The sequence below is a fragment of the Calliphora vicina genome, chromosome 3, assembly GCF_958450345.1.
Source record: "Calliphora vicina chromosome 3, idCalVici1.1, whole genome shotgun sequence".
Taxonomy (NCBI): Eukaryota; Metazoa; Arthropoda; class Insecta; order Diptera; family Calliphoridae; genus Calliphora; species Calliphora vicina.
The window spans coordinates 1829721-1855882 of NC_088782.1; the positions used below are offsets into that span (position 1 = coordinate 1829721).

General features: G+C 30.7%; 1 protein-coding gene across 1 annotated transcript; it reads right to left on the reverse strand.

Annotated features, from left to right (window-relative positions):
- Positions 1-7926: 7926 nt before the first annotated feature.
- Positions 7927-23863, reverse strand: LOC135953871 (uncharacterized). Its single transcript, XM_065503893.1, has 6 exons — positions 23827-23863; positions 11860-13204; positions 9052-9266; positions 8603-8790; positions 8253-8526; positions 7927-8186 (listed from the first exon to the last, which is right to left on the reverse strand). The coding sequence occupies exons 1-6, from the start codon at positions 23861-23863 to the stop codon at positions 7927-7929; spliced, it is 2319 nt and encodes a 772-aa protein (XP_065359965.1).
- Between the last annotated feature and the right edge of the window lie 2299 nt (positions 23864-26162).

A 26162-nucleotide genomic window follows, 5' to 3' on the forward strand; every position in this document is an offset into this window, starting at 1 on the left:
ACTACTTGTTATACTTTGGTAGAAAATATGAAAAAATAAAAAAATATTTTTAGTCATAGAGAATAGACATAGAGTGGAAACTCTCCTGTCAAAGATCTAACTCAGTTGTCAGAAACCTAAGCGCACAGTGTGGTAGATCGCAAATCTAACTGGACAAAATTAATAAATCACGTTGGGTTCACTTCTCACTTATGAATCATATAAAAAATGAGTTCAAATATATAAACGATTATAAAAAACCAAGTGTTTTGTTTGCGGTGTATTTTGTAAATTTTTTACCCATTCTTCAAATATTTTCTTTAGTGAAAAAGTGGAAGTCATACTGGAAAAGTGAAAAAATGTATGTATGTACTCTACTTGAAAAAAGGAAATTTTATTTTTTCTATGTGTAGCTCATACTGGAAAAGTGAAAAAAATGTATGGCTGTCGCAAAAATGCGCAAGATGTTTTTGATTTACCTTAAAGTGAACACTAGAGAGATTAACCCAAATATAGTTTCATAGCGGAACTATCCGGAATAAACAGCTTTAACTCTACTTAAAAAAAGGAAATATTTTATTTTTTATCCAATTTCTGATCTTCTCGCAAAAAATAGTTTTTTTTAATAGTTACAATGGAAATAATTAAATGAAAATTGTTGTATACATATTTCCTTGAAATAGAGCTTAATAGTAATAAATTATAAATTATGACAATAAAATCACCGTAGCCTTTTTAATCATAAACCAAAGTCACACAAAAAATACACTTCCTTTTGAAATCTGAATGTACCTGTTGACAACAACTGACTTTAAAGCTTAGTTTTTCCTAATCGGTGTTAAAAATAAAAAAACAAAACATGAATTACAGTTCCCTATTGTATTGAGAAGCTCAGATTTGTAATTACCACAGCGTGAAGCGGTGAGCATGTATTAGTAGAAAAAAACTATGTGAAAACTAAAACAACACTCGTATGTGTGATTATTTTGATGAGTATGTTGTATGAGTGGAAATTATGTTTGTATGAGTGGAAAAATGATAATAAACATTCAGCAACAAGTGGTTGCTTGTTGGCCACCGCCATGGCGCGCCATTTCTACAACAGCTATAACTATTATTCCAACAATACTCCATTGAAGCATCATTGAAAATACTTTGTGGATTTCTTGGTAACTTGGTAAGTTCTATTTTCTAGTTAACAAATATGTATGTAGAATTAATAATGTATTTCTATTTGAATGCAAATCACTGAGAGTTTTTAAGTTCCTCCCACTTTGTGATAGCCATAAATTTATCTTTTCTTATTCTTGTATCTGATTTGTTGTTGACAGAGTCGGTTTTTTTGTTTACTTTTCACCTTCAGAGAGTAAAAGGAATGATTTCGTTAGGTAGGTCAGTAAGTTTTTAATTTAAAATGAATGTTGTTTGGCATGCCGATTTATATTATTTTTATTAAGATTGTAATTTATTTAGTGATTGATTTTGTACAACAAAACCATGTTTGAAAATATCTACTGGAAAAATATTCAAATTCAAAAAATTCTTGTATTCTTTACACATATTTTTATGCCCTCACCATGAGTGAGACACGTATGCGTTTAAACAAATTTCTAGCCATTTGTTTGGAAATTTGTTGGTGTTTGTTATTGCTAAATAAAACCAAAGTTATTTATACTTGTGTATGTGTGTTCATTAGACATGCCCTTAAAAAAAAGATTTGCTTTGGATTATTTACCCAATTTTACAACATTCAATCGATTTCCGGCACGTGTTCTAGTTATCCGATTGCACTTAAATTTTGCAGTAGTTGGTTTTAGCTACTAATGAACAAAATAAGACCCACCCAAAGCAAATCTATTTATTAAGGACATGTCTAGTGTACATACATAGATAAATAACTTTGGGCACAAAAAATGCAGGTTGCACTTACTTGGTTAGCTTGGTGATCGTAAGTAGGAAAATAAAGAATTTATGTTTTCTAAAACGTTATAAATATTTATCGAAATATAGGAGTTTGTTTTTTGCTGCTGATGCTGCTGAGGATTTTACAAAACTGTCATGGCGTTTAGGCAGGTTGACAGGACTTTAATTGTCAACTGTCAATCTTACTAAGCTGCATTCACAATAGTGCAAGGACCACAGGTATAGCTTGCGAGGGTCACAATATTTATTGGAGGGGCTCCATATCGAATTCGAATAACGAGTATAAAATATTATTCGAAAAATTTAATAAAATATATTTAAAACTAAACCATTATTAATAATTTGTTTTGCTTTTCCTTGGTCTTTAGTACTCAAAAGGTTCTTGTTTTTAAGTTAAGTTTCATAATCTTCTGATCTTGGTGTGTTAATCCAAAGTCCATTGGAAAATGCACGCAGAAAGTAATTTCTAATAAAATTTTCAATGTAACCAACTTGGAATTACATTATAAACTATTGATCTGGTTTATTTTGAAATAGTTTTGTACATTTTAACATGAAAATAGATTTATTAGACGAATAATTTATTTATTCTAAATTGGAAAAATTAAAAATAAATTATTTCTTTGAATAATTTTTATTCGAATGACAACTAAGTGGTAGCTGGTATACGGACGATTGTGTTAAGCATATAGTAGTCAGAAGATTGTATTAAGCTAACTGGTCACAAATCTAATTCTAATAGTTTGATGAAATAAGAACGAGACAAAGTTTTCAACGTATCTCATACTTTTGAAACAAATTTTCATCCAAAAATTACGAAAATTTGTCTTTCACCAAAAAAGTTCTTTTTTATACCCTTCACCTTCGTGAGAATTTTATATGTATATAAGTTTGTCTTTCCGCAATATAATTTTCCGACCCTATAAAGTATATTTTGGATGCTTAGCGGAGTCGATTAAGCCATGTCCGTCTGTCTGTTGAAATCAATTTTCTGAATACCCCAGATATCTTCGGGATCCAAATATTAATAATAATTCTGTCAGACATGCTTTCGAGAAGTTTCCTATTTAAAATCAGCAAAATCGGTCCACAAATGGCTGAGATATGAGGAAAAAACCAGGATAACCTCGATTTTTGACCTATATCTGGATTATTAAGTCATTAATATAGACAATATGGATATCTAATGATAGATATTTCAAAGACCTTTGCTACGACGTATATAAGGAAACAGTAAGTTGGCCCTACAATGGGTCAAAATCGCAAAAAATATTTTTTAACCCGAATTTTTGTTCACAAAAAAAAAAAAGAAAATTTTTAAAATTAAAAAAAAAAGAATTTTTAAAATAACAATTCGAAAAAAAAATTTTTACAAAAAAATAAAAAAACAACTTTGGAAAAAATAAATAAATTATGTTTACCTAAAAATATTTAAAATTTGTATTTTGATATATAAATTAAATAGTTTATAATCAATTGTACTAAGGTTAAGGGTATATAGTATATGAATCTGCACAGCAGAGAAAGAAGGATAGAATTCTGTCAGATAATTCATCTATTGAATCACACAATTATCTAAGATACTTAGTAATGGCCGTTAGTAAACAAAACATTCTTTGATATGATTTCTTCTAACAATAACCGGAAAAACACTTGCTTGACAAACTCTTAAAAATACAAAAAAGGTACATATATTCAATTAATACGGTCTATACTCCTTTTACAGCAAAATTTGTTATACAATAGGGATTTTATTTTTCCTTTAACAAAAATATAGCTTGCATTTTTATGTACTTCCATCCACCTTGGTTCTAATCGTTTTAGTGGCATTGTTAATCGTGCAATTGCTGTAACAAATGTGACACATATTGTGACAAATTGCCATTTGAGCTGGGACGTATTTTGGTAACGATTACAACGAAAGGGAGATTTACTATAAATACTACTGGAATAAATAAAACAAGGATACAAATGTTTGAAGAATTAAATAGAAATTGGTCTTGTTAAAGTATTAGTAAAAATATTTAATGAATCATGAATTTACATACAATTTAGTTGCCAAAAATCATTTAACTCTTGGAAGTTTCGTTTTAAGTTCAAATGTGCAGCAAAGAAAATATCCATCTACATTTTCGTATTTACATACATGTATCTATGTATGTATCTGTTTGTATGTCTGCATGAATGTATTTATGAATTAGAGTGTGTATTCGAGTAACATGTGCATATATTGAAGCATTCAAATTCATTGAATTCCTTTAACTTTTCAACTTTAGCACCCAAGTCAATGTTTAACAGTCAAATACAGTATTTTCGCTTCAATAGAATTCACAAAATATTTGGGGAGTTTGCCCGCTTGCTCGCTCGATAATCTCTCCAACATTGTGTAGAATGTGTGTTTGAGTGTGACATTATGTCAAACATTAGATATTCTAGCATCTCTTCTTACCTCACTCCGATATCGATGTCTCTTGGTAACTAACAACAGCAGCAGGAGCAGCATTACGAACAACAACAACAATATGTTTGTATGACACAAGTGTTTGTGATGTTATTCGTCCATTGTTTGCCTGCAATGTGACTGTGACTGTGACATAAAAACAACAATTGTCGCCCTTTAGAACAATGCATGACGAAATAAGATTTTACGCATTTTTAAGTAAAACGTTTTATGTTTTTTTCTTTTTATTCTCGTTCTTTTGTGCCATTACTCCCTGTCTAAGCAATGTGCTTTCGTGTGTGCATTGGAGTCAGCCAGCACCCTTGTTAAAAACCCATGAAAGTTTTTCATTTCGTACTCGTATTCGTACACATCCTTCGTCCTTCCAGTTGCCAAATGTTTCTAATTTGCCACATTTTGTAAATGTGATGCCTCCTGCCCCCTTGTTTATGTCAACTGAGTGGAACAAATTTCGTTTGACTGCACCTGCAAACATGTTTAAACATTTAAAAGACTTGTTTTCATCTCATTTTTTTTTGTCATTCGATTTTTGTTTTGAATTTTTGTTCGTAATTTGAGAGAAAGTTGGGTTTAAGGAAACACGACAATGTTTGCTAGTTTTGCTTTGTCATTTATATAAATTTAACACAGTTTCGCTACTTTTAGCATTTTAATATGTTGTAGCTTTTTGCAAAATACTGCAATTTCCTATAATTTTTAAGTATGTTCACTTCTTCACAGAGCTATTTGAAACTCTCCGAAGACGTAGAATGAAGACATTTGACACACCTATAACACCGTAAAACAGCATTTTTAACACAACTAACTACGAAAGTACATCGTCATCTAAAATGCAAATTAACGTAACATCACTTTTCATAGGTTTATAGGAGAAGCAAAAAACGGTATAAAATGAAAACTACTTGAGATATTGAAACAAAATTTTCAAATCTGAATTACATTGAAACTAGAATTATAATGCATACAAAAAAAATAGTTTTTTCAATGTACACTTTAAGATATGTGGCTTACGTTTTTTTGAATTATTGTTTTCTGAAACAAAAAAACCTATCATCAATACTAATTTTTATGAAAAAAGAAAATCATGTACTTGAATATACTTTAGATTCAATTTTGGTTATAACTTGGTCATTTTTGATAGTAAAAGTTTAAAATTTAGTACACATACATATGTAATATGATGTAGTGAATCGTAATCGATATAACAATAAAATCGATTTCCAATTTTTTGATGATAGTTGTTTTGCATTTTAGGTGACGACATGCTCTATTTGATAGAACTGCATAGTCAATTTGTCATATACTGACTCTAAAATTTTCCTGGTTCGGTACAATTATTTGTTTTAATCTTTTAGAAACAAATAGTAAAAAAAAATCTTATCCTATAATATCCTTGATTTTGGTCCATAACTTATTCTGAAAAATATTAATAGTAAAGATATTATAATAAAGTACATGATTCTCACATTTGGTCCCTGTATCTCTAGTTATTTATTTTTATAAAATTTATAAAATCAATTAATAAAAATTGATATTAACACTTAAGTAATACATATGTAATATTATTAGGGTATTCAATCGATTAACCGTTAATCGGTTAACCGATTAATTTTGGACGGTTAACTGTTCGAATAATTTGAAATTATCGATTTTCAAATAACAAATAAACTGATTAATTTGTGTCGATTAACCGATTAACCGAAATTCCTTTTTTTGCACTTTAAACAATTTTTTTGTATTTATTTTTCCCTTTCAATTCAAATTCAAATACAAATTTCAAATTAAAATTAGATATTTTTGGAACATCCAATAAACATGATTAGTGAGTATGTATAACAACTGACATATTTAATTTACATGTCTTTGAAACTTTGTTTGTATTTACATGTATAGACGAAACTTTTTTTTAAATGAGTCTTTTATCATAACTAAACGAAACTATTAAATTAATCAAAATCTAAAGCAATCCAAAAAGGAATATGTAATCTTTATCATGCTTTTGATATCTCCAACATATACAATCACCGAGTGAGTGTTTTTCCATGAAAAGTTTTATTAAATCTAAAGAAAAATTCGTTTAAATTATATTCTTTTTATAAAAGATTATTTCAGAAGGTCTCACTAAAACCCTAAAAACTCACACATCGCTCTTTGCTGCAACAACGTCATAATTAAAAAAAAGTTGTTTCGATAAAAACGCCTTTGAATGTTTTATGACATTTTACTATTTCTTAAATAAATTTTAAACAAATTTTTACTTATCAAATATACACAGAAAAAATGATATTACAATTCAAACATTTATCCCATATTGAACTGGTTTCAATTATTTCATAATAAGAATTCAATTCCACGGAAGATGGTTTTATTTCAAAAATTTTTGTTTTACACTTTGTTCAATGCAAAATAATAAAATAATTGCACTTTCGATCGGAATAGAATTCTTTGACAGCCGTGAACATTAACGAGTTTTTGGAATATTTTAAAAACTGAACATGTTATTGGTATATTTGGGTTAAAACTTTTTTCTTATATGAATCCTCTGGATTTGTTTTGGAGCTTTAAACATCTTTTTGAGAAAGTCAAGTTCAAAAAACATTACATAAAACTAAGGAAAATAATAGTGAAAAACTCTAGTGACGTTATATAGATTATTTGGAAAAACTTATTTGAAATTTGCAAGGATATTAAAGAATTACTTTTTAAGGATTAATTTAAAGAACATTTTGGCATTTTTTTTTTTGCTAATTTTAAAAAATGCTTCATAACGAATTTAATAACTGAAAATCTAATTACGTCAATGTACATTGCAAGGGAAAAAAACTCCCGGCAAATTTTTATTCATAATTGGGCTGTGTGGAGCAAGATTTTTTCGATCTTGATGGGTATTCAATAGAGCAGAAGTTCTCTCTGTCATGGACTGGTTTATACACTAGTAATTTTATAAATAAGTTCGGTATCGTTTTCACTCCTGTTGGAGTCTCTATCTTGGAAGTTTTGCTTTGTTTAATTCTGAGTCCTTTACAAGATCAAGATGGGAATCTTCGGGATCGGATGAAGATTGCGAGTAGCCGATTTTATATACGATTAGATATACTATGGCTTTTTTCTTTTTTAACATTCAAAAATATTAAGGCAGAAATAAAATGATGTTTTTTAGCCGCAGAAATGTGGAACTGTGCTTATATCCTTGTGGTAAGAATAGGCGTTTTTAATGTTCTCTTAAATACCGTTATTAATTTAATTGATTTTGGTAATTTTATCACTTTCATTATTAATATAATTTTTACTCAGTCAGCAATATTCTTAAAATATTTATTTTACCCACATAATTCTTTCATTTTGAATAAGATGAGTGCTTTGAATTTTCATATATTATTTTTTATTTAATGATTTGTTTTCTTTAAATTTCTTTGATTCGATTTTCTAATTATTAACACTTAAACTGTGGCAAACATAAAAGTTTTTTCTTTTTTTTACAAATACTAATTTTGATTTTTGTTGTGGTTGTTAATTATTAAAGTTAAGTGCAACTTAAAACTACTTAAAATTCTAAAAATGTCTTAATTATCATTAATATCTTTATTCGCTAAACTACCCATAACACTCCCAACACCACCACCACCACCTCCTCCAACTCCACCACCGGCATCACTGTAAGCCAATTCTTCAGGTCGAAAATAGGAATTTTGCATGCTGTACAAACGATCAATGGGATTGATCATGGGAGTTTGTGAAAAAGGCCCCATTAATTGCTGGAATGTGGAATAGCTCAGACCCAAGATGGTATTCAAAATGGGTTCATTGGTTTTATTGCAGTTCTCTGTAATATAAATAATATAAATCAAATGTTTAACAATTTAATTTCTTTGTTTCAACTGCAATTTACCTTTATTAGTTTCTATGCAATTAAAGGGAGCATTTTCATTTTCATCTTTAATACAATTCCTTAGTTTGGCCATGGTATCCGCGGTATTTGCTGTGGAAAATGGTGAATCCATTAAAGACTCATTATCACTTTGTGCCTCATCCTTTATCTTTGTCATGTTGCTGTTGTCGGACTCTTGTGAGTCCTGTGAATCGCTGTTGCCTTTAGTATGGCCCTCCTGCTTGGCTTTCTTTTGTATTTTCTTCACTTTGGCTCTTTGATTTTGAAACCAAACCTTAATGAAATTAAAATTCAAAATAATTAATTTATATTACTTAATAAATGCAATAGACGTTTGTGCTGTATCTTACCTGTACAATCCTTAAACTTAATCCTGTTTCCTTGGCTAGATTCTCTCTGACTTTACGGCAAGGTTTAGGCGATACTTCAAATGATGCCTTGAAAGCTCTTCTCTGTTGTGTGTTTAATATGGTGCGCGGTCTCTTGGGCCCTCTACGACCATCCAGCTTTGGCGCAAACAAATCATCACCATAGAAATCTGTATAGCAAGTTAGAGTAGATATAAGGAATTTTTAAAACAATTTATTTTTCCCTTGATTTGTTTGCTTTAATTTAAATATCACATTCCCGCTCAAAAAGCCCTTTATAAATACAATTTTCTACTTTTGGCTTTGTTGCTCTTAAACAAATTTATTTATTATTTAGTCAGTATAGTGTAGCAGCAGAAAGAGCGAAAAAGCAAAAAAAAAAAAGAAAAGAATTGCTAAAAGCTGTTGGTTGGTTTTGTGTTGTTACTTACCGTATCCTTGCAACATCTCCACTTCTTTCTCGTAATCGAAACGACAAAACAATTGGCCCTGCTTTACAACATACTGTTCGCCCTTCTTAAGGATGGCACCGCACACAACACACGCAAAACATTTCAAATGGAAAACATTTTCAAGTGTCCTCATCACCAGCTCATCGGCAGCAATTTTATGACCGCAACCAAGGCAACGATTTCGTAAAAAAAGTCTGTTGGCAAAGAAAAATAAAAATTTATTAAACAATTCTATTTGCATTTCAATGTTGTTATTATTATTATTATGATGTATCATCTAAGTACTTATCTACAAGTGCTTATCTATGTTTGAAATGTATTCATCAAATGTAGAATTTGGAATGATGGGGCTTAATGAAAAAAAATTTAAAGATGCAATACTCGTATCACATGATCTAAGTGGACAAGTCGCCTGAAATTAATTCTTCCAATTATCCACGGACTGTTTGGTTAATGACGTTAATTTTTATAAGACAACTAATTAATATTTAAAAGCTGTTCCAGGTGAACTTTTGAATGAACAAGTTTGTTTTATTCGTTCAGTTGCTCATTTTTATTCTGTGGTGATTGAACGATTTGTCACGGCTATATAAATGGGTTCTGAACTATTTTTGTTTTAGAACTGTTGGTCTGATTTGATTAAAGCTAATGAATCGTAGATTTTAGTAATTTAGACACAATTTTTCAACAAGATCGGTGAAGAACTATCTGAGTTGACATGTTGGCCAGACAGGTGGTTTTTCTTATCCATGTAACTTATTACCTATTGATTTTAAAAAAATAGTTTAGAAAGGCATTTCTTCTATTTTTCGTAAAAAAAAATTAAAAAAAAATGTTTGTCTCTTTTTTTCCTAAATCAATAACTTTTTTCATTTATTTTTTATTTTTTGCTCAAAAGAAAGCTTAGTGGGATGTGAGTGAGATATCTATCAAAATAAATGTTTTGTAACTCAAGACATACAATTTTTTATTTTGCAAAATCAAAAGAAAGCTTTGGTCTATTCCTGTAAGTCACTTAGTGGGACCAAAAAAAAAATGTTTCTATATCTTGAGTTACAAAACATTTATTACATTCTTTTCGGAAGACATCAGTTTCAAAAGTTGGTTCACTTGACATGATTATTTTCTGGAAATCAAATCATGGTCCCACTCCGAATTGTATCTATTGTCAACCATATAATAGCTTATAATTGAGGAAAAACTTTAGAAAATGGAAGATACAGTGCAAGTTCGGGTTTCGCGACTAATTAAAAACCACAGCTGTCGCGAAAATTCAGAAACAGAACCCATAATTTTATTGAAAAATTGTTTGCATATGTTTATCGATGTTATACAATCGTCCACTTTAATATTCTTTTCTTCATGACCATTATAAATCGTATAAATCCATTTGCTCCTCATTACTTTCCACATGAAATTCTTCTTGATTTTATTTCTTTTTTCGCTCTTTACATATTTTTCTTCCAGGAGCCGCTTTCTCATTATATGAGACAAGGGTGTTACTTGGAAGTATCCTTAATATAAACCGGATTCGTCGGCATTGTAGATTTGGTGAAGAGTCAACCCATGCTCATCAACGTTGTTCTTAAACACTTTCACAAATGGATCAATAAGATGAAGTTTCGAAGACAATTTCCCGTCTGTAATTTTTAAAAATCTAATTCCATGTCGACGCTTAAATTTCATCAAACATCCTTCACTGCCATTGAAACATGAATTGGTTTGATAAATTTTTGATTGTAAAATTGTTGCTGATACAGGAACATATTTTTTCCCTTTGTTTTACAAACCACTTATAAAGCATTTTTCCATTCTTGGGTACTCAGCATACTTTTTACGAACTTTTTAATGCGGTAAATCGAAGACTTATTCAACTTGTAATTCACACAAATTGAATTTATGGAATCTGCACTTTTAAATTTTTTTAAAGTCTCTACTTTTTGAGAAATCGTTGGCTTTAAAATACGTTGAACTTTTCCCATATTAAGAGATGTGTTTACACAACAAATGTCACGAATAAACTGACAAAATAGAAGATCAAAATCATCCAAAAAGGTTAATATACCAAAAGACGGGGATTTCCCTATTTTGGTTATAGACATTGTAATCAAATTTAACCCTCCGTTACTCGCCACTGATCTAATTGATACTGGCAACATTTTTTTTATTGTATTTTTTATATTTATACTGCAATTTTATTTTTATTATTATTTTAAATTATTTTCAAACGTGCCTTTCTTGTATTGATATCAATTTGATACATTGCGACTAGTCTCGACTGAAAATGATTGCGACTAACGGAGGGTCAAAAAACAGATAAAAGTTTTTTTTCGCAAACTGTCGCTATTATAGAACCTGCAATGCTAAAAATTAAGCCGTCGCGGTAATGGTTAGTCGCTAATACCGAGCTTTCACCGTTTCTATTTTGAGAAACTTAAAATTTTGTATGACCATAAAGATCCTATGTATTAAGTTTTAATACATTTGGAACGGCTAAGCTCCGATGTCTTGTCGAAAATTTTTCTTTCCTTCCCTTTGTGAACTCCAACGAAATAATAATCTCTTAACTACAACATATTGTTCTTAAAATGCACAACAAATTGAGGTATTTAAAATCGTTGAAGTGTTTAAAATCTAACGCATTTGCCTTTGGCCATTTAAAAAATGATATTAAACCATCGATATCCTTTGTCACTCAGACAATAAAATACAACGAGACAACAAATGAATAGTCTTACACTGATGCACAAACATACAATATTCCAATAAATGAAAATGCAAGCTTACCTTTCGTAGTCGATGCGACAGTAGAGTTTGCCATCGCGGGCGAAACAGGAATGCACCAAATGCAACGAACATGTTGCACACTTAAGGCAGCTCTCGTGGAATGAAGTGTCAACGACACGCATTATATAACGATCACAAATTGGTTGGCAACAATAACCACAGGCCAGCGATGAGGACATTGAGGTGTTAGACACGGATGATGGTGTTGAGCAGGCATTCGAAGACAATGACAATGGCAACGATGACAATGCTGAAGCCGACAATGGACACAGAGAATCAATGATGTGTGTGGAAGGATGTGAATGGTGATGGGGATGAGGATGTGAGTGGGAATGCGAATGGGAACAGGGAATGCCTGAGGCAGCAGCAGCAGCTGTATTCAATTGTTGCTGTAACAAGTGCTGTTGTAAAGCTAAAGCTGTTTCAATTGCATGTTGATTGCTGTTACTGTTATTGTTGTTGTTGTTGTTGCTATTGTTGTGGCAATTGTTTATGTTATTGCTGTTGCTGTTGTTATTGTTGTTAATGTTGTTACTATTCAAATTGCATTCGGTTAATGTCAAACGGTTGGCTGAACATTGCAAAATATTTAAGGCTTGTTGGTGTTGTTGATGTAAAGACAATTGAAGTTGATGATGATGCTGTTGCTGTAGCAGTTGTTGTTGTTGCATTGATGGTGGTCCTGGTCCACAAGGATTTGTTGATGATTTGTTATCACATGCCGTATTACTATTGTTGTTTGTAGTTGTTTGACTACAGTTGCCATTGTGGTTGTTACAACTTCCGTTGACAAGTGTCGTTCCTGTCAATGACTGCTGCTGTTGTTGTCCGTTACTTGATGTACTTGTCGGCATTGCTAGTGCTGCTGCTGCTGTTGTTGTGTTGCTGTTGTTTGTTGTCATATTGTCATTAAGTGTTTCCTGACTAATACTACCATGACTGCTGTTGCTGTTGTTACTGTTGTTATTAGTGGCACTGCCATTTCCACAACTACTGCTGCCGTTGCTATTAGCATGACCATTCGTGGATGAGAGACATTGACTACCATTGCTGCCATTGACTTGTGTTGCAGACAATTGAGTGGAATTTACTGTTGTCGTTTGTTGAGGCGTTATTGGTGAAGAGGTGCTCTTGTTGCTGCTACTGTTGCTAGAAGCACTTGTAGCTGTATTATTGTTTGAGGCGGAAATATTTGTTGTAGATGTTGTTAACATTCTTTCATTTCCGTTCATGGTCATTAAAGAGTTGCTGTATGTACTTTGATGCTGTTGCTGATGTTGGTGATGATGTAGCAAGATGTGCTGTTGTGTTACTGTCGCCTGACATGGTTTAATATCTAAAGGAACTAAAGCAAAACAAGATACAATTTTAGTTTTTTTGGTCAAAAGTTTTTTTTTTTTATTTTATTTAAAACTATCTGTTACATTCTAGTTGTGTCCCTGCCAATTGTAGCAACTTTTAGTTGTGTATTGTGTGTAATAAAGTTTTTCTCAATTTTACTGTTTTTGTGGTTTTGTCCAGGATTTGTTTTTGTGGCCTTGTTATTGTTTTACCATCTACCCGTGTCTGTATGTAACTGTTCCTCGGTGCGTAAGTTTTTTTTTATTTGTTTTTTTTTGAATAGTTTGTTGGTTGGTCAGTTGGTTGTATTCGGACAGTTGCCCATTTAACTGGATTGTACTTTAGTAAATTTGTGGTTTTGTAATTATTGAAATAACTGTATATTTATTTACACATTTTTTGTTATGTTGCAACTCGACTATTTCATTCTGGCCCTTCCCAAAACTCTGCACATTGTAAAGATTCAATTTGTAAGTGAACAGAAGCGTTTTGTTAATCATTTTAAAAAGGGAACACATGCAAAAGGTGGATAAACACGGAGGTACGTCGTATTGTTTCATTGTGATGTCCATGTCTAGACTGGAATATGAAAATTATTAACGAGATTTAATTGTTGCAATGAGTGATAAAAACCTATCTCGAATATATCTTTGGATTTTCCGTTCCCGTATTTTTATTATTTGCATTACCGGAAAATTCGAATAGGAATTACGGTAATTTTAAACAAAGCATAAATAAACTTATCAATTAAAGATGGTTCGACTTTAAATAGATACACTAAGAAGGCGATTTAGAAATTCGTATTTTTAGGGAGTACAGCGGGTTTAATTTGGTAACCTATTACATTCAAAACGAGAGTAGATACAACAAATATTTAAAACACATCAGTATTTATATTAAAAAATAAGAGACAGGTCTTTAATACTTTATTGAAATTAAAAATTTTAAGTGAAAAAAACAAGTAAACAAATAATACTACCGGATCACTGAAGTATACTTATAATATAGCCCGAATTAATGGTTATAAAGAGAGCCGTACAATATGTTCAGTATCAGGGGATATCATACAGGGATACCCACATCTTTACTAATAGTAAAGCGCCCATTTATATCTCTAAAAATTATCTTAAGGAGATAGTGGCACATTCATGTGAATACTGGAGGTAATTACATGGTTATGGGCTTGGGCTGGTAAGCTATTGTTACGTTTTTACCTTTTAAAAACGGTGGTTTATTTCTTTTAAAGTTTCTGCTTCTAGAGTTTTCGGCTTTGTTAGCATCTTTGACAATCTATACAAAAATGTTTGGATGTGCAAAACCCATGTTAATTTTTATAAAGCAGGTACCTTTTTAAATCTTAATTTTTCTTAAACAAATGAACGCAGTTTTGCATTGTGTAACATTTCGTCAAAATGGAGTATTTTCAAAGGGGGAAAAGTGAAATTGGTAGTTTTTCTTCTATGGTACTTTTCTAATAATTTAAATTAATGAACTTACCAATATAAAAGTTAGCTGGTATGCATCTAAGTGAAGTAATAATCAGGGATATTGGGCTTACAGGTAGATTTTTCTTTCTAATGGTACCAAAAGGGAAATAACAAAGAACGGATGAGTTTTAAAACATCAAAATACTTTGCAGTCATATCTTTATCAAAAAAGGCAAGTAAAACGCTTAGTTAAAATTGTAAAAAACTTAGCATTTTGTCTGTTCACCCAACCTAGAAACTTAATGAGTGATATTCGACAAACGGGTAACAAAATGTTAATTTTTGTTCCTTCTAATGGTACCTATTCAATTTTCTACAATAAATGAAGAAAGACACACAAAAAAGGGACTTTTTCTTCTTCCAAATGTATATTTTTTAATTTTCTACAATAAATTTATTTTTCTGCAAGAAATATGAAACTAATCATACATATGAGGATCCACAGAACAAAAGGTACTTTTTTGAAAATTTAAAAATTTTGGGAAATTGATTTTTTCTAGAAGATTTCAACCCAAATATTATGAAAATACCAAAAAATCAATTTGTAAAAAAAAATCGAAAAAGTACCTTTTGTTCTGCGGCACGTCATATATGGTCCTGAATAAGTGAAATATCATGGCAGTTTATTCGTTAAAAGTGGAAATTAACGGTACGTTTTACTTTCAGAACCTTTCACATTTCCTCCTTAAAATCGAGCGACATCTACAACTCTGAACTCATGATTTTCCCTATTGAGTTTATAACATTTTACGTTTATTATTACCGTTGCTGTTGCTGTTGTTATTGTTTATTTGGTTACATTTGGTATTTAATGCATTTGTCCACAGTTGCTGGTCATGTTTCAATGGCTGACTGGACTGATATTTGACTGTTTTTGGTCAGTTGGCTTGTTTGGTGGCTGGATGACTGACTGGCTGTGCTCATCTATGACCAACAAATTCCCGTACCACTACTTTCACAACTACTGATATTACTACTGCCACAGTAAATGTGTGGTAAGTGTGGGAACGTATAAACACTTGTATAATGTTGTCTCAATTTATTGGTTTAAATGAAATTATTTAACCACATTTTCATGGTGTTTTTAAATAATTTAAATTCTTTTTTTTTTGTTGTTGTTGTTGCATTAAATATTTCAGTTTGTTTTTTGAGTAAATATTTTTTAAAATAACACAAACACACACTCTAACACATTGAATTTCATATACAGATTATTAATGGTTTGTATGTATGCGTTTAACTGAAATAAAATATGTAAAAATTATACTGAAATGTTGTGAAGAGGAGAGAGAGAACCAGTGGAATATTTCATGACCACTATTGTGAAAATTACTATATTAATGAACATTTTGAAATATTTTAATGTTTTAAACTTTTCGCAAATTGTGTGTTTTTTGGTCTTTTTTAAAAAAATTAAATGACAAATTATTTTTCTATGTGATACAACCACGGTCTATCTAAGATAATTCTTACCCATGCCCGAATGATTCTAACTTAGTGACCGAATTTTACAGTTCTGACTACAAAACTTTAGAAGGAGTAACAAAAGTTTGGTTGCTTTAACCGAAATTCTTTTTTTTTTATCAAAAATAGAAATTCTATGTGTGCAACCGAATCATTCGATTGGCAACAAAGAATATTTTGCAGAAATAGGTTAACAGAAACCCTTTCACGAGGATTTTTTTTTTGGAAATTTAGGATTCTTCATTATTATACAGTGATATTTTTGTATTTTGTTCAAACTTCAGAAAAGCTAAACATTTTTTAAAATTTTTAGCTCTTTTTAACATTTGTACAACATGAATTTATTCAAAGTATTGGCCATTGTTAGCTATGACCTTTTCCCCATCTTTCTGCCAACATATGAATCCGAGCCAAAACAACTGCTCATCTTTTGAGGCCAAGAACGAAGCCAATTTCGGATACTCTGTTCTGAAGTGAAGCATATCCCAGAGAGAGCTTTCTATATTGATCGAAACAAATAGTAGTCGGACGGGGCAAAATCGGGACTATAAAGCGGATGAGGCAAAACTTTCCCACCACTTCATTCTAAATACTTTTTAACAGGTATTGCAACATGTGGCAGGGCGTTGTCATGATGAAATATTACGGTTTCATATCTGGCTCGCTTCAAACGAATTAGTTGCGTTCGATACAAGTTCCCTGTGATGGTCTGCCCAGATTTTTTGCTAGGATTTTTTTGATAGGATCCTTGGATATTTGGCTTTGGTATTGATTTGGTTGGTTGGCAAGGCTTCACATACGATCTCTTATCCATTCCATTTTTTCATCGCAAGTAATTATTTTTTTATAGCGTTCAAGCATCATTTCGGAAATGCAAAATCGTATTTCAAGGCCCTTCGGCTTCAATTCACATGGTACCCAATGTCCCTGCTTTTGGATGAATTCTGCTGCTCATTTTGAAATTGCTGCCAATGATTTTGCAAGCTCTTGTTGACTTTTATAATAATCTTCGTGGAGTAATGCCTTCAATTCTTGGTATTAAAACATTTTTGGCTGGCCTGGGCAATCTTTGGCTATCGTGGTAAAATCACCACTTCTGAAATGAACAAACCATCTCTGGCACGTTGAAACACATTCACCATAAGCTTTTGTGAGCAAAACTCAGCATTAGCATCAATAAATTAACCAAATTATTGAAATACGGCCGATTTCTAACTTATGCATAGGTATATGCTTTAAAAATGATAATTCTGTATAGATTACAATTATATTATAACTAAACTAGACATTTCATAACGTATTTCTTGCAAACATTTGAAAAGAGTTATTTGTATTTCCAAATTTGAAATTAACAATATCCGATTTGATTAAAATTTTCAGTGTTAAATTGGTATACCAAGTGTCGCACGCACAGCTCCATTTTATTAGAAGTTGCGCTAACAAATGCTATGAAGATAGGTCAGTAATTTCCCATATAAGAAGGCCTATTTCCGAAATCGATATTTTCGACTACTCCCTAACCTATTTTCATAGTTGTTAAATATATGTAAGTTAGCCTAATATATCGATTTATTTTCCAACAATTTTCACTTCAAAATTTGAAATCACCAAAAATGTTTAGCAAATAATATAATTATTTGAACATATTGTACTTATACGAACACAAATGATTTGTTTGTCAAAAAGTTGACTTCATTGCAGCTTAAATACTTTATCAAAAATTAAATAAATCCGATTAAAGTGAAATCTATATGAAAACAATACAACAACAAGAAGAACAACAATAAAAAGAAATATATAGAATTCAACTACTTATCTGACCTGACTCATTGTAATGTGCGCTGAAAGCTGAAATAAATATCCTGAAATCCTTAAGCATATGTTTATGCTTAAAGACCGAAATGAAAATAAAACGAGGCGAAACAAAAAAACACTAAATATATCTGTCAGTAAAACAATTAGGGGTTGCAGTATCTGTAGCTGGCTGGCTGTGTTTATATTTGTTATACAATGATTTCAATACAAATTTTTTTCATTCAAATCCAAAATTCTTTTATAATTTAGTTATAAGCAAATCTCTTTAAACAGGGATGATTTAGATTACGAGAACAATTCGTAAACAAGGGAACCCTTTGGAAAATTATTACCAGACTACATTCAAATTGTGTGTGTGTGTGTGTTTGTTTGATTGTATTTTCGAACATTTTCTGGCAATTCATTCAATTTACTTTTCGCTGGCTCTTTCGTTCGTCCTTAAACACATTAGTTTCTAATTAGTAAACAAAACGTTTCATCCGTTTATGTTCTTTCGTTGCAGCAGCAAAGAATTGTTCTTGAGCTATTGAACACCACCAACAAACAGCAACTACAACAAATATTGTTTAAAATATTCCCTTTTTCCTGCAAATGCCCGGGTGGTGTTTCTTTTCTGAACAAGTGTAAATCTTTTGTTATCATGCCAAGTCATGTAGTTGTTTCCAACTTTGGCCAAATCATTCATGGAACTTTTGTTCTTTTTTTAGATTTTTCAAATTCATCCCATAGATTTTGTTCATTGTTGAAATGCCCTTTTGATTTGAACATTTTGTAGCTGCTACATTTGCTACTGCCACAGATTGTGTACGATTGAATGTGTGCGTGAGTGTGTGAATGGGGCTGTGTAGTGTAACAGGTGTAGTTTGCATGTTATTGCCATCTCTAATCAGATTATCACTTAGATTTGCCTCCATATGAAAATATTCTTGTGCGGATCTAGACAAATACTCTGCGTGTTACTTTTATCTGCCTATAAATAGCTTTTTTTAGAGACAAAAATCGAATTTAAATGTACTTTAGGCGAGTGTCTTTCATAATCTACAAAGGATTGACTTCTGTCAAGATTTTTCTATTGTCTGTCTGTGTTTGTTTTGGTGGCAAATGACACTTTGATGTTTTGATGGACACTAAAGTTTAATGTCCGTATTTTGTTTAAACACATCTAAAGATTATTGTTTATGAAGTGATTAAGGGAAAGGCACGCCTCACAGTAATGGTAAAATTGTGTATTATACTTTTTTGAATTATTAACTGATAAGGCAACCGATAAGTTTCATTGTAAAACAAATTGTTTAAATTATTTAAATGCATCCTCCACAGAGATCGAAAATAACTCGTCCATATACCAAAAAACCCAAATTGTGATTTATATTTTTGTGATAAAAATAAATCACTGAAAATAACAGTTATAAAATGATTTTTATTTAAATGGTTTGGTATGACCTTTATTCGTTGTTGTTGTTGTTTTTTAATGATTTGGTGTGATATAAACAATTCAGTTCTTGTTCTTAATAACTGTTACTTTCTCTTTAATTTACATACAATAGCATATTGTTAGTAATTTTTAACAAATTATGGAAATAATATGATAAGTATGAAGTAATGAAGTCTGAGTAACAGAAATGATAATTTTTTTTAAATTGTTATTAATCTTTTGATAAATTGTATATAATTAAGCGTTAATTTGCATCAAATGCATTTTTGCGACTTATTTTTCATGTTCGCAAATAAAAGTCACAAGCTGACATTTACGAAAAAAATAAATTATAAATCAATCACTCATCCAGATTATTTGTGTTTGTTTCTTCTCTGTTTCTCTCAACCCCAAACCTAAAATGTTCTCGAATAAATCACTCTCTCAGTGATATATCACAAAAAAATTATTTTTAAATGGCTGCGAATGAGAATTTACCATTGAAATGAAAGTGAACCCGTTATTTTCGGTCTCTGATCCTCCATGACGAATTGTTAGGTAAATAAATATTTGAAAAAGTCATGCCAAATTAGATTAGAGAAACATGATTGAAAATATTACAAATTTTGAAAGAAATCAAACTATGTCCATAGAATTATTTCTTGTACTATATAGTCCCCATAATAAAACAATAGTGTATAATTTTTTTGTTGCCAAAAGTAATATTTCAATTTATCTTTTGACCCACTTTGTGGAAGTGTATATGCTTATACACTATTGTTTTATTGAGGGGACGATATAACTTGTACAATTGTAACCAAAAAATTGTCAATTTACTAACGATTTTTTTTTTAAAAACACTTTTCATCATTTATTTTCAATATAATTAAATATAATGTAATGTAATGCATTTCAATATCCAAGACAGAAGAAGTTAGTTTGAATTGGTTTCGCAGAGTGGTTAGCACCTATTAAAGCAACTGAATGTTAAAATAACAGGTATATTTTTGTATATAAAGTGTTAGAATCCAAACTTTCGATAAATATTAAAGTCGAGATATCATTTTTCGGTAAGGACTTGTACGGATAAATGAAAAAAAATATTTTTTTAAAGTTTGCAAAAATGTGTTTCTATATAGAATAATCTATCTAGAAATGCATAAAAGTGAAGAATCAGCTGGAAAATTTTACAGTTATTCAAAAACTGAGAATATTTTACTCGTTGTGGTAAATTTGATAATGCAAGCTCTGATATGAATTTTTCTCTAACTTTACTGTTTACCCATTCACATCTACGGCCAAAGGTAAGTCAAGTTAAATTTTCAAAACTCTAATTTCAAACTTCTTTAGATTTGGTTAAACGAATTCTAAAAATGTAAAAAGTGCTTTATATAATATAAATAGACGATGATTTATATAAGAAAAAAAAAACTTAATAAATTGATTTTGGATATATTTTTTTTAGTTTTTAAAACTGAAGCTATTAGGTCTGTTCATTTACTTTCCCAGTAAATACTTGCAACAAGAGAATAAAATCAAAATTTACAAAATTACTCTCTTAAATTCTCAAAAATAGTAAAAAGTAAATGAACTCTTTTCCAGTAACAATTGTTTTATACACACAATTTTCTTATTTTATTCCTTTTAAAATGTATACATAAATACTCAAATTTTCTTCAATTTTATTGAAAATTCTTTTTTTCACCACAAAAATAAAATTGTTAATAAATAAACAATAACAAAAAACATATGAAATATAAGATGCTAACTACTACGAGTTCAAAATAGAACTTGTAATAGTTTTGTAACGAGAGAACACTCTTTAAAATTTATACGCTCTTCATTTTTTCTCTACTTGCATTTTGTTTGAGTTAATGAACGCTTTTCCAGTAACAATTGTTACTAACTAGTAACAACTTTTAGTTATTGAACAGAGCTATAATCTCCTTTAAAAATAATTATTATTATTTTTTTTTTTAAATTTTGAGCTTTTATTTTGAAACATTTGTACAATATAAATTTATTCAGTGTATTGACCATTAATAGCACATTCCGAGCCAAAAGAACTTCTCATCTTTTGAGGCCAAGAACGAATGAAGCCAATATCGGATAATCTGTTCGGAAGTGAAGCGTATTCCAGAAAGAGCATTCTGCATTGATCAGAACAAATAGTAGTCGGACTGGGCAAGGTATATGACTATAAGGCGGGTGAGACAAAACTTCCCAACCACTTCTTTCTAATTAGTTTTGAGCAGGAGTTGCAGCATGTGGGCGTTTTTCGGCCAATGCTCGCTTCAAACGAATATGTTGCGTTAGATACGAGTTCCATGTGATGATGTGGCCAGATTTCAGCAGCTCAGAATTTGACAATAATCTTCATGGAAGTAAAGCAAAACAAAGGGTCATTGTTGGCACAAAATTCTATATTTTCAAAGCAACAAAAAAAAACTATTATGTTCAATAACTAAGTGAAAATAAATGACAGATATGTACAATGTACAATGACATATAAGTTATTAAAATCATAAACCGCGTTCAAATTTACTTAAAATTTGTGGTATTTTTGTGGTTATAGTTCTAATACTTTATATGAAAGGGACTGAAGTGATATGTAACACATTTCACGGGATTGGTACGTGACACACATTTCCAGCAGGTATTTATCATTGATTGTGTAGAGCAGTTAATTGTTTGTTAATTTTCTTAAATAATATTGTACAAAAATATACTTTTAACCCTTTGGGGACGGAGTTTTATTTTGAGAACCAAAATATATGAGGAAAAAATATTATGTTCTGCATATTCAGAAATCCTCAAATCGTCCTTTTATCCTGGAACATATTATCCCAATAAACATTTTTCGTGGGACATATAATCAAAATCAGTGTTTTTGATGGGTGATTAGAATATTATTAACTTTAGATGAAAGTACAAGAAATTGCATTTGAGAATTGCTGGGACGTATTAACCCAGTAGTCCCGAAAGGGTTAACTTAGTGTGCAAACGCGCTAAGTCATAAGCATAGCTAGACTATTATTCTGGGGTGGGCAATTGTCCTTCCAAATTGAAAAATAATTTTTTTTTTTTTATAAAAAAAAGAATTTTTTGTTAAAACAAAACTAAAATATTACAAAAATTCAGTTTGCTAACATAACTACTTCATTTTTAATATTTAAAACTGCTAATTTATTTTATAAAATATTTTTATATAGTTTACTTGCAATAATCAACTGAAGGAATAGAATCCGGCAAATCTAGATTTTAGCTTTTACCTAATGTTGATTCTATATAAAAATCTTCAAGAACACTTTTAATTACAGCGTAATTTTTAATTACTGACTTACAATTTTCATATCTACAACTCCATCTAGTTGTGCAAAGGCTGTTTATTTTATACTGTTTAATTTGAAGAGCTTGGCTTAGGCTTTTTAAATCATTATTATTTTCTGGTTTCGAAAAGTGAATGCATAAAGCCTCTATGCTAAGAATGTTTGCGCTGATGATATGTGTGAACACGAATCCACAATAACTAAGTTTAGCCTGTCGGATAAACAATGAACCAAAATGGCTTGCGGATTTGTCTCCTTTATTTTAGCTTGTAAAAACCAAACATTTCATGTGCTCCGTTGTACGATTGGCATTGGAGTATTTTTTAACTTTTTGGGTTCCAAAAACCCCATGATTAATGTTCTAGGGCACAGGAATCTCATAACGCAACAATCTACAAATCCAAAAAAATCTTTCTGCGACTTTCCAAATTTTTATCTTGGGTGGGCAGATGCGAGTCTGGGGTGGTTTTGACCACCCCAGCACCCCCCTATCTACGCCAATGCGCTAAGTTCATTTTCACAAATTTTACAGGAGACACAAAATATTTGTTTAAAATATTTTTGAAATTAGTTTTCACATTTTTTTACTTATTTCATGTATAAGATACTTTCTTTGTTATTGGTTTTGAGTATATTTAGAAGATATGGGCCTTTGTCCGCTTTAAGATGGATTCGCAATAATAAAAGTAATACAAAACATTTAAGATATACATTTCAGAAGTATTTTTGTTATTGTTGTAATTTTTCTATTATTTCTGATAGCCGACAGGAAAGGAAACAATGTATTTTTACTTATTCTAACGTTTTGTATTAAAATATCAATTTTCATAAAAAGTTAACTTAACACGGTCCGAATTTTGTTGATTAAAATTTCTACAATTGTTTCTAATTTCGTTAGTTGTTTAAAAAAAAATGAAATGACGTATGTATGTATGTATAATTTAAATCTCAACTTTAATAAGGAAATTCAACAAATTTAAATAATTCCAAAAGCTTTACAAACGCCGGCTTATTAGTTGTTATTCATTGAACAGCCGACGGCTTATCATTTCCTTAAGTCATATACAAGCCGTCGGAATTTAATTTCGTATTTGGGGTTAAAAAATAACATACTTACACATGCCCATTGGTATGGGATGATGCTCCTCTATCATTATGATTTTCAGGAAATTGAAGAATTTTTTCCAAAAAATAGAAAAATAGAATACTTTTTTCGGTGGGCTTCAAATATGTAGGTTTACACTTTAAAATCCTTTTAAAAACACCACTATTGTTTTAAAATATTTAAGATATTTCTTTAAATTTCGCAATGACACATACGCGAATATATGTACATACATATATTAATTGCGTTTAAATTGTCTTTACACATTTAGCATCTTTTGAAAAAGATTTCCAATAAATATTTCTTTCTAAACTAATTTTGTTTATATGAAATATTTTCTTTGATTTTTTATTTTTTTGGAACCGTTCACTTTTAAACCGTTTTCTTTTGGCCAACACACATACACAACCTTTTGCACAGTTTGTGTGAGTCTAAATATTCCCTTCTTTTGTTTTGTTTTTTTTTTTAATAAAATGGCGTTTTGGCTTAAACATGTAACTCGCCCGTGTTTTGTGTGTAACGCAATGCTTGACTGATTACGAACCTCTGGCACTAATGAAATTTGTAAAAATATATTTGGAACTCAACTTGGCTCGGTTGTTTAGATGAAAAGGATATTTTTGTTGCTCATAGGGGAAATCCTGTTGAAAATATATTTTTAGTAATTGGCTAAAATTGAGAGGTTTTACAAAGCAGCATTTCCTTTATGGAAATGTGAAAATGTTGTGAAAACAAAAACAAAGGGGCCATATTTGCTTTGGCCATGCAGAATAGAGAAGATGGCCGCGTAGCGTTAAAAAGAGTGCAATTCAAAATGAATTTCCCCTGTATTTGGGGAGTCTACTTATGCCACAAAAGGGATATTCCACAGAAAAAAGGGCACATGCGCTTTAGGAATTTTAGAAATAAATATAAAACAAAATAAGGGAGCTTTCCTCTATCTTACGATTAATAAGGAAAATGTACAATAGATTTTAGTTTTTAAGCAATAAAATGTGAATTCAATTAAGTCATTTAATCCGTCGAAAATACTGGTTGAAATACAGGTAAATATTATTTAGAAAATTTCTTTTAAGTTGCTAGCACGGTAAGAGCATGGTTTTCCGAAGTTCTTTGCAAAAAACAGTCAGCTGTAAGTATCAGTGTCAGTGCATGTGTATTTGACATTGTTTTATTTAATAATTTTATACATTAATCCTTTTTATATCCGCGTACTTGTGGTTTTTGTAGTTTCTTCTTGTATTCCTTCATTTGCACATTCATTACGACAGTGTATGATGGTGTGCGTTTAACAGCTGATAATTTAGTCCTTGTCATACGAGCTGTAATCGTAATCGTAATTGTTGTAGTAAATGTTAATGACTTCGTGAAACACGTTTTTGTAACACGCTTTGTTGTTCATCCTGTAAAAGCCTTTTCCCTCCGTCTTCCGTTTCCTATTTGCTCAAAGTGTTAATGGTTGTTCAGTTTTAGTTTCGTTTTAAAGCTTCATTTATTTTCAATTTTATTTCCACTTTTCTATAAACAGACGGAGAATTCTTTCACCTTTTAGACACACATCTCTTCCTTGTCTTACACTACACTACACACACCCGCAAATATTAAAGTCTATTAAATTAAGTTAAAATGTAATCGAGGTTTCTATAGCTTTAAAACATTCTTTAGCAGACTTTCGTCCTTTGAAATATTTTTGCACAAGAATGACTATGAATGTATGTGTACGGATGTACGGGTGTGTGTATGTGTATGTATGTGTATTTGTGCGTTTTATAATGTCTACTCTGGGTCTAGTGAAAATTTACACACAGCCAAGCTTACGTATATAAAGTAACGTTAGTGTTTATGAACCATCTTTTTAGAGTTACACCGACACCAATGCAAACATATTTAGAATTTGTAATAGATAGACAGACGATTGCACAGCCAGACAGACAGACAGGTATTCATATTTTACCTCAATGTGTCTTGTTCGTGTTCGAAATATGAGTGTGTGAAAAATACTTTGTAAATACGCGCTTTCATTTACTTGGCCTTGTTGTCCGAATACTTCGTTAACTGTCTTGTCTACTTTCTTGGCCAGGTGTTTGAAAGCGGTTTGTTTAATTTTTCTGGTGTTGATTTCAAAATCTCGTTAACATTAATGTTGATTGTTATGAGCAACATAATTATGTTAATTACGAGTATTTTAATGTTTAAAGTTTTCAAACTTTAAATTATTCATTTACAATTGTTTTATTATTGAAATTATTTAAACAGAAAATACATACTTGGCATAATGAACTAGCACGAAATTTACTTTGAGTCTTCAGATTTATTCTAATTTGTAGATTACTAACATATTTTATACA

Excerpts from the sequence above, each read along its gene's own strand:
- LOC135953871 (XM_065503893.1), bottom strand. The coding sequence starts at position 23,863 with ATGATAGAGGAGCATCATCCCATACCAATGGGCATGT. Across the intron at positions 8,791-9,051 it reads GGAGATGTTGCAAGGATACG|ATTTCTATGGTGATGATTTG; the intron begins GTAAGTAACAAC and ends CTTGCTATACAG. Across the intron at positions 8,187-8,252 it reads TTGCATAGAAACTAATAAAG|AGAACTGCAATAAAACCAAT; the intron begins GTAAATTGCAGT and ends TTTATATTACAG.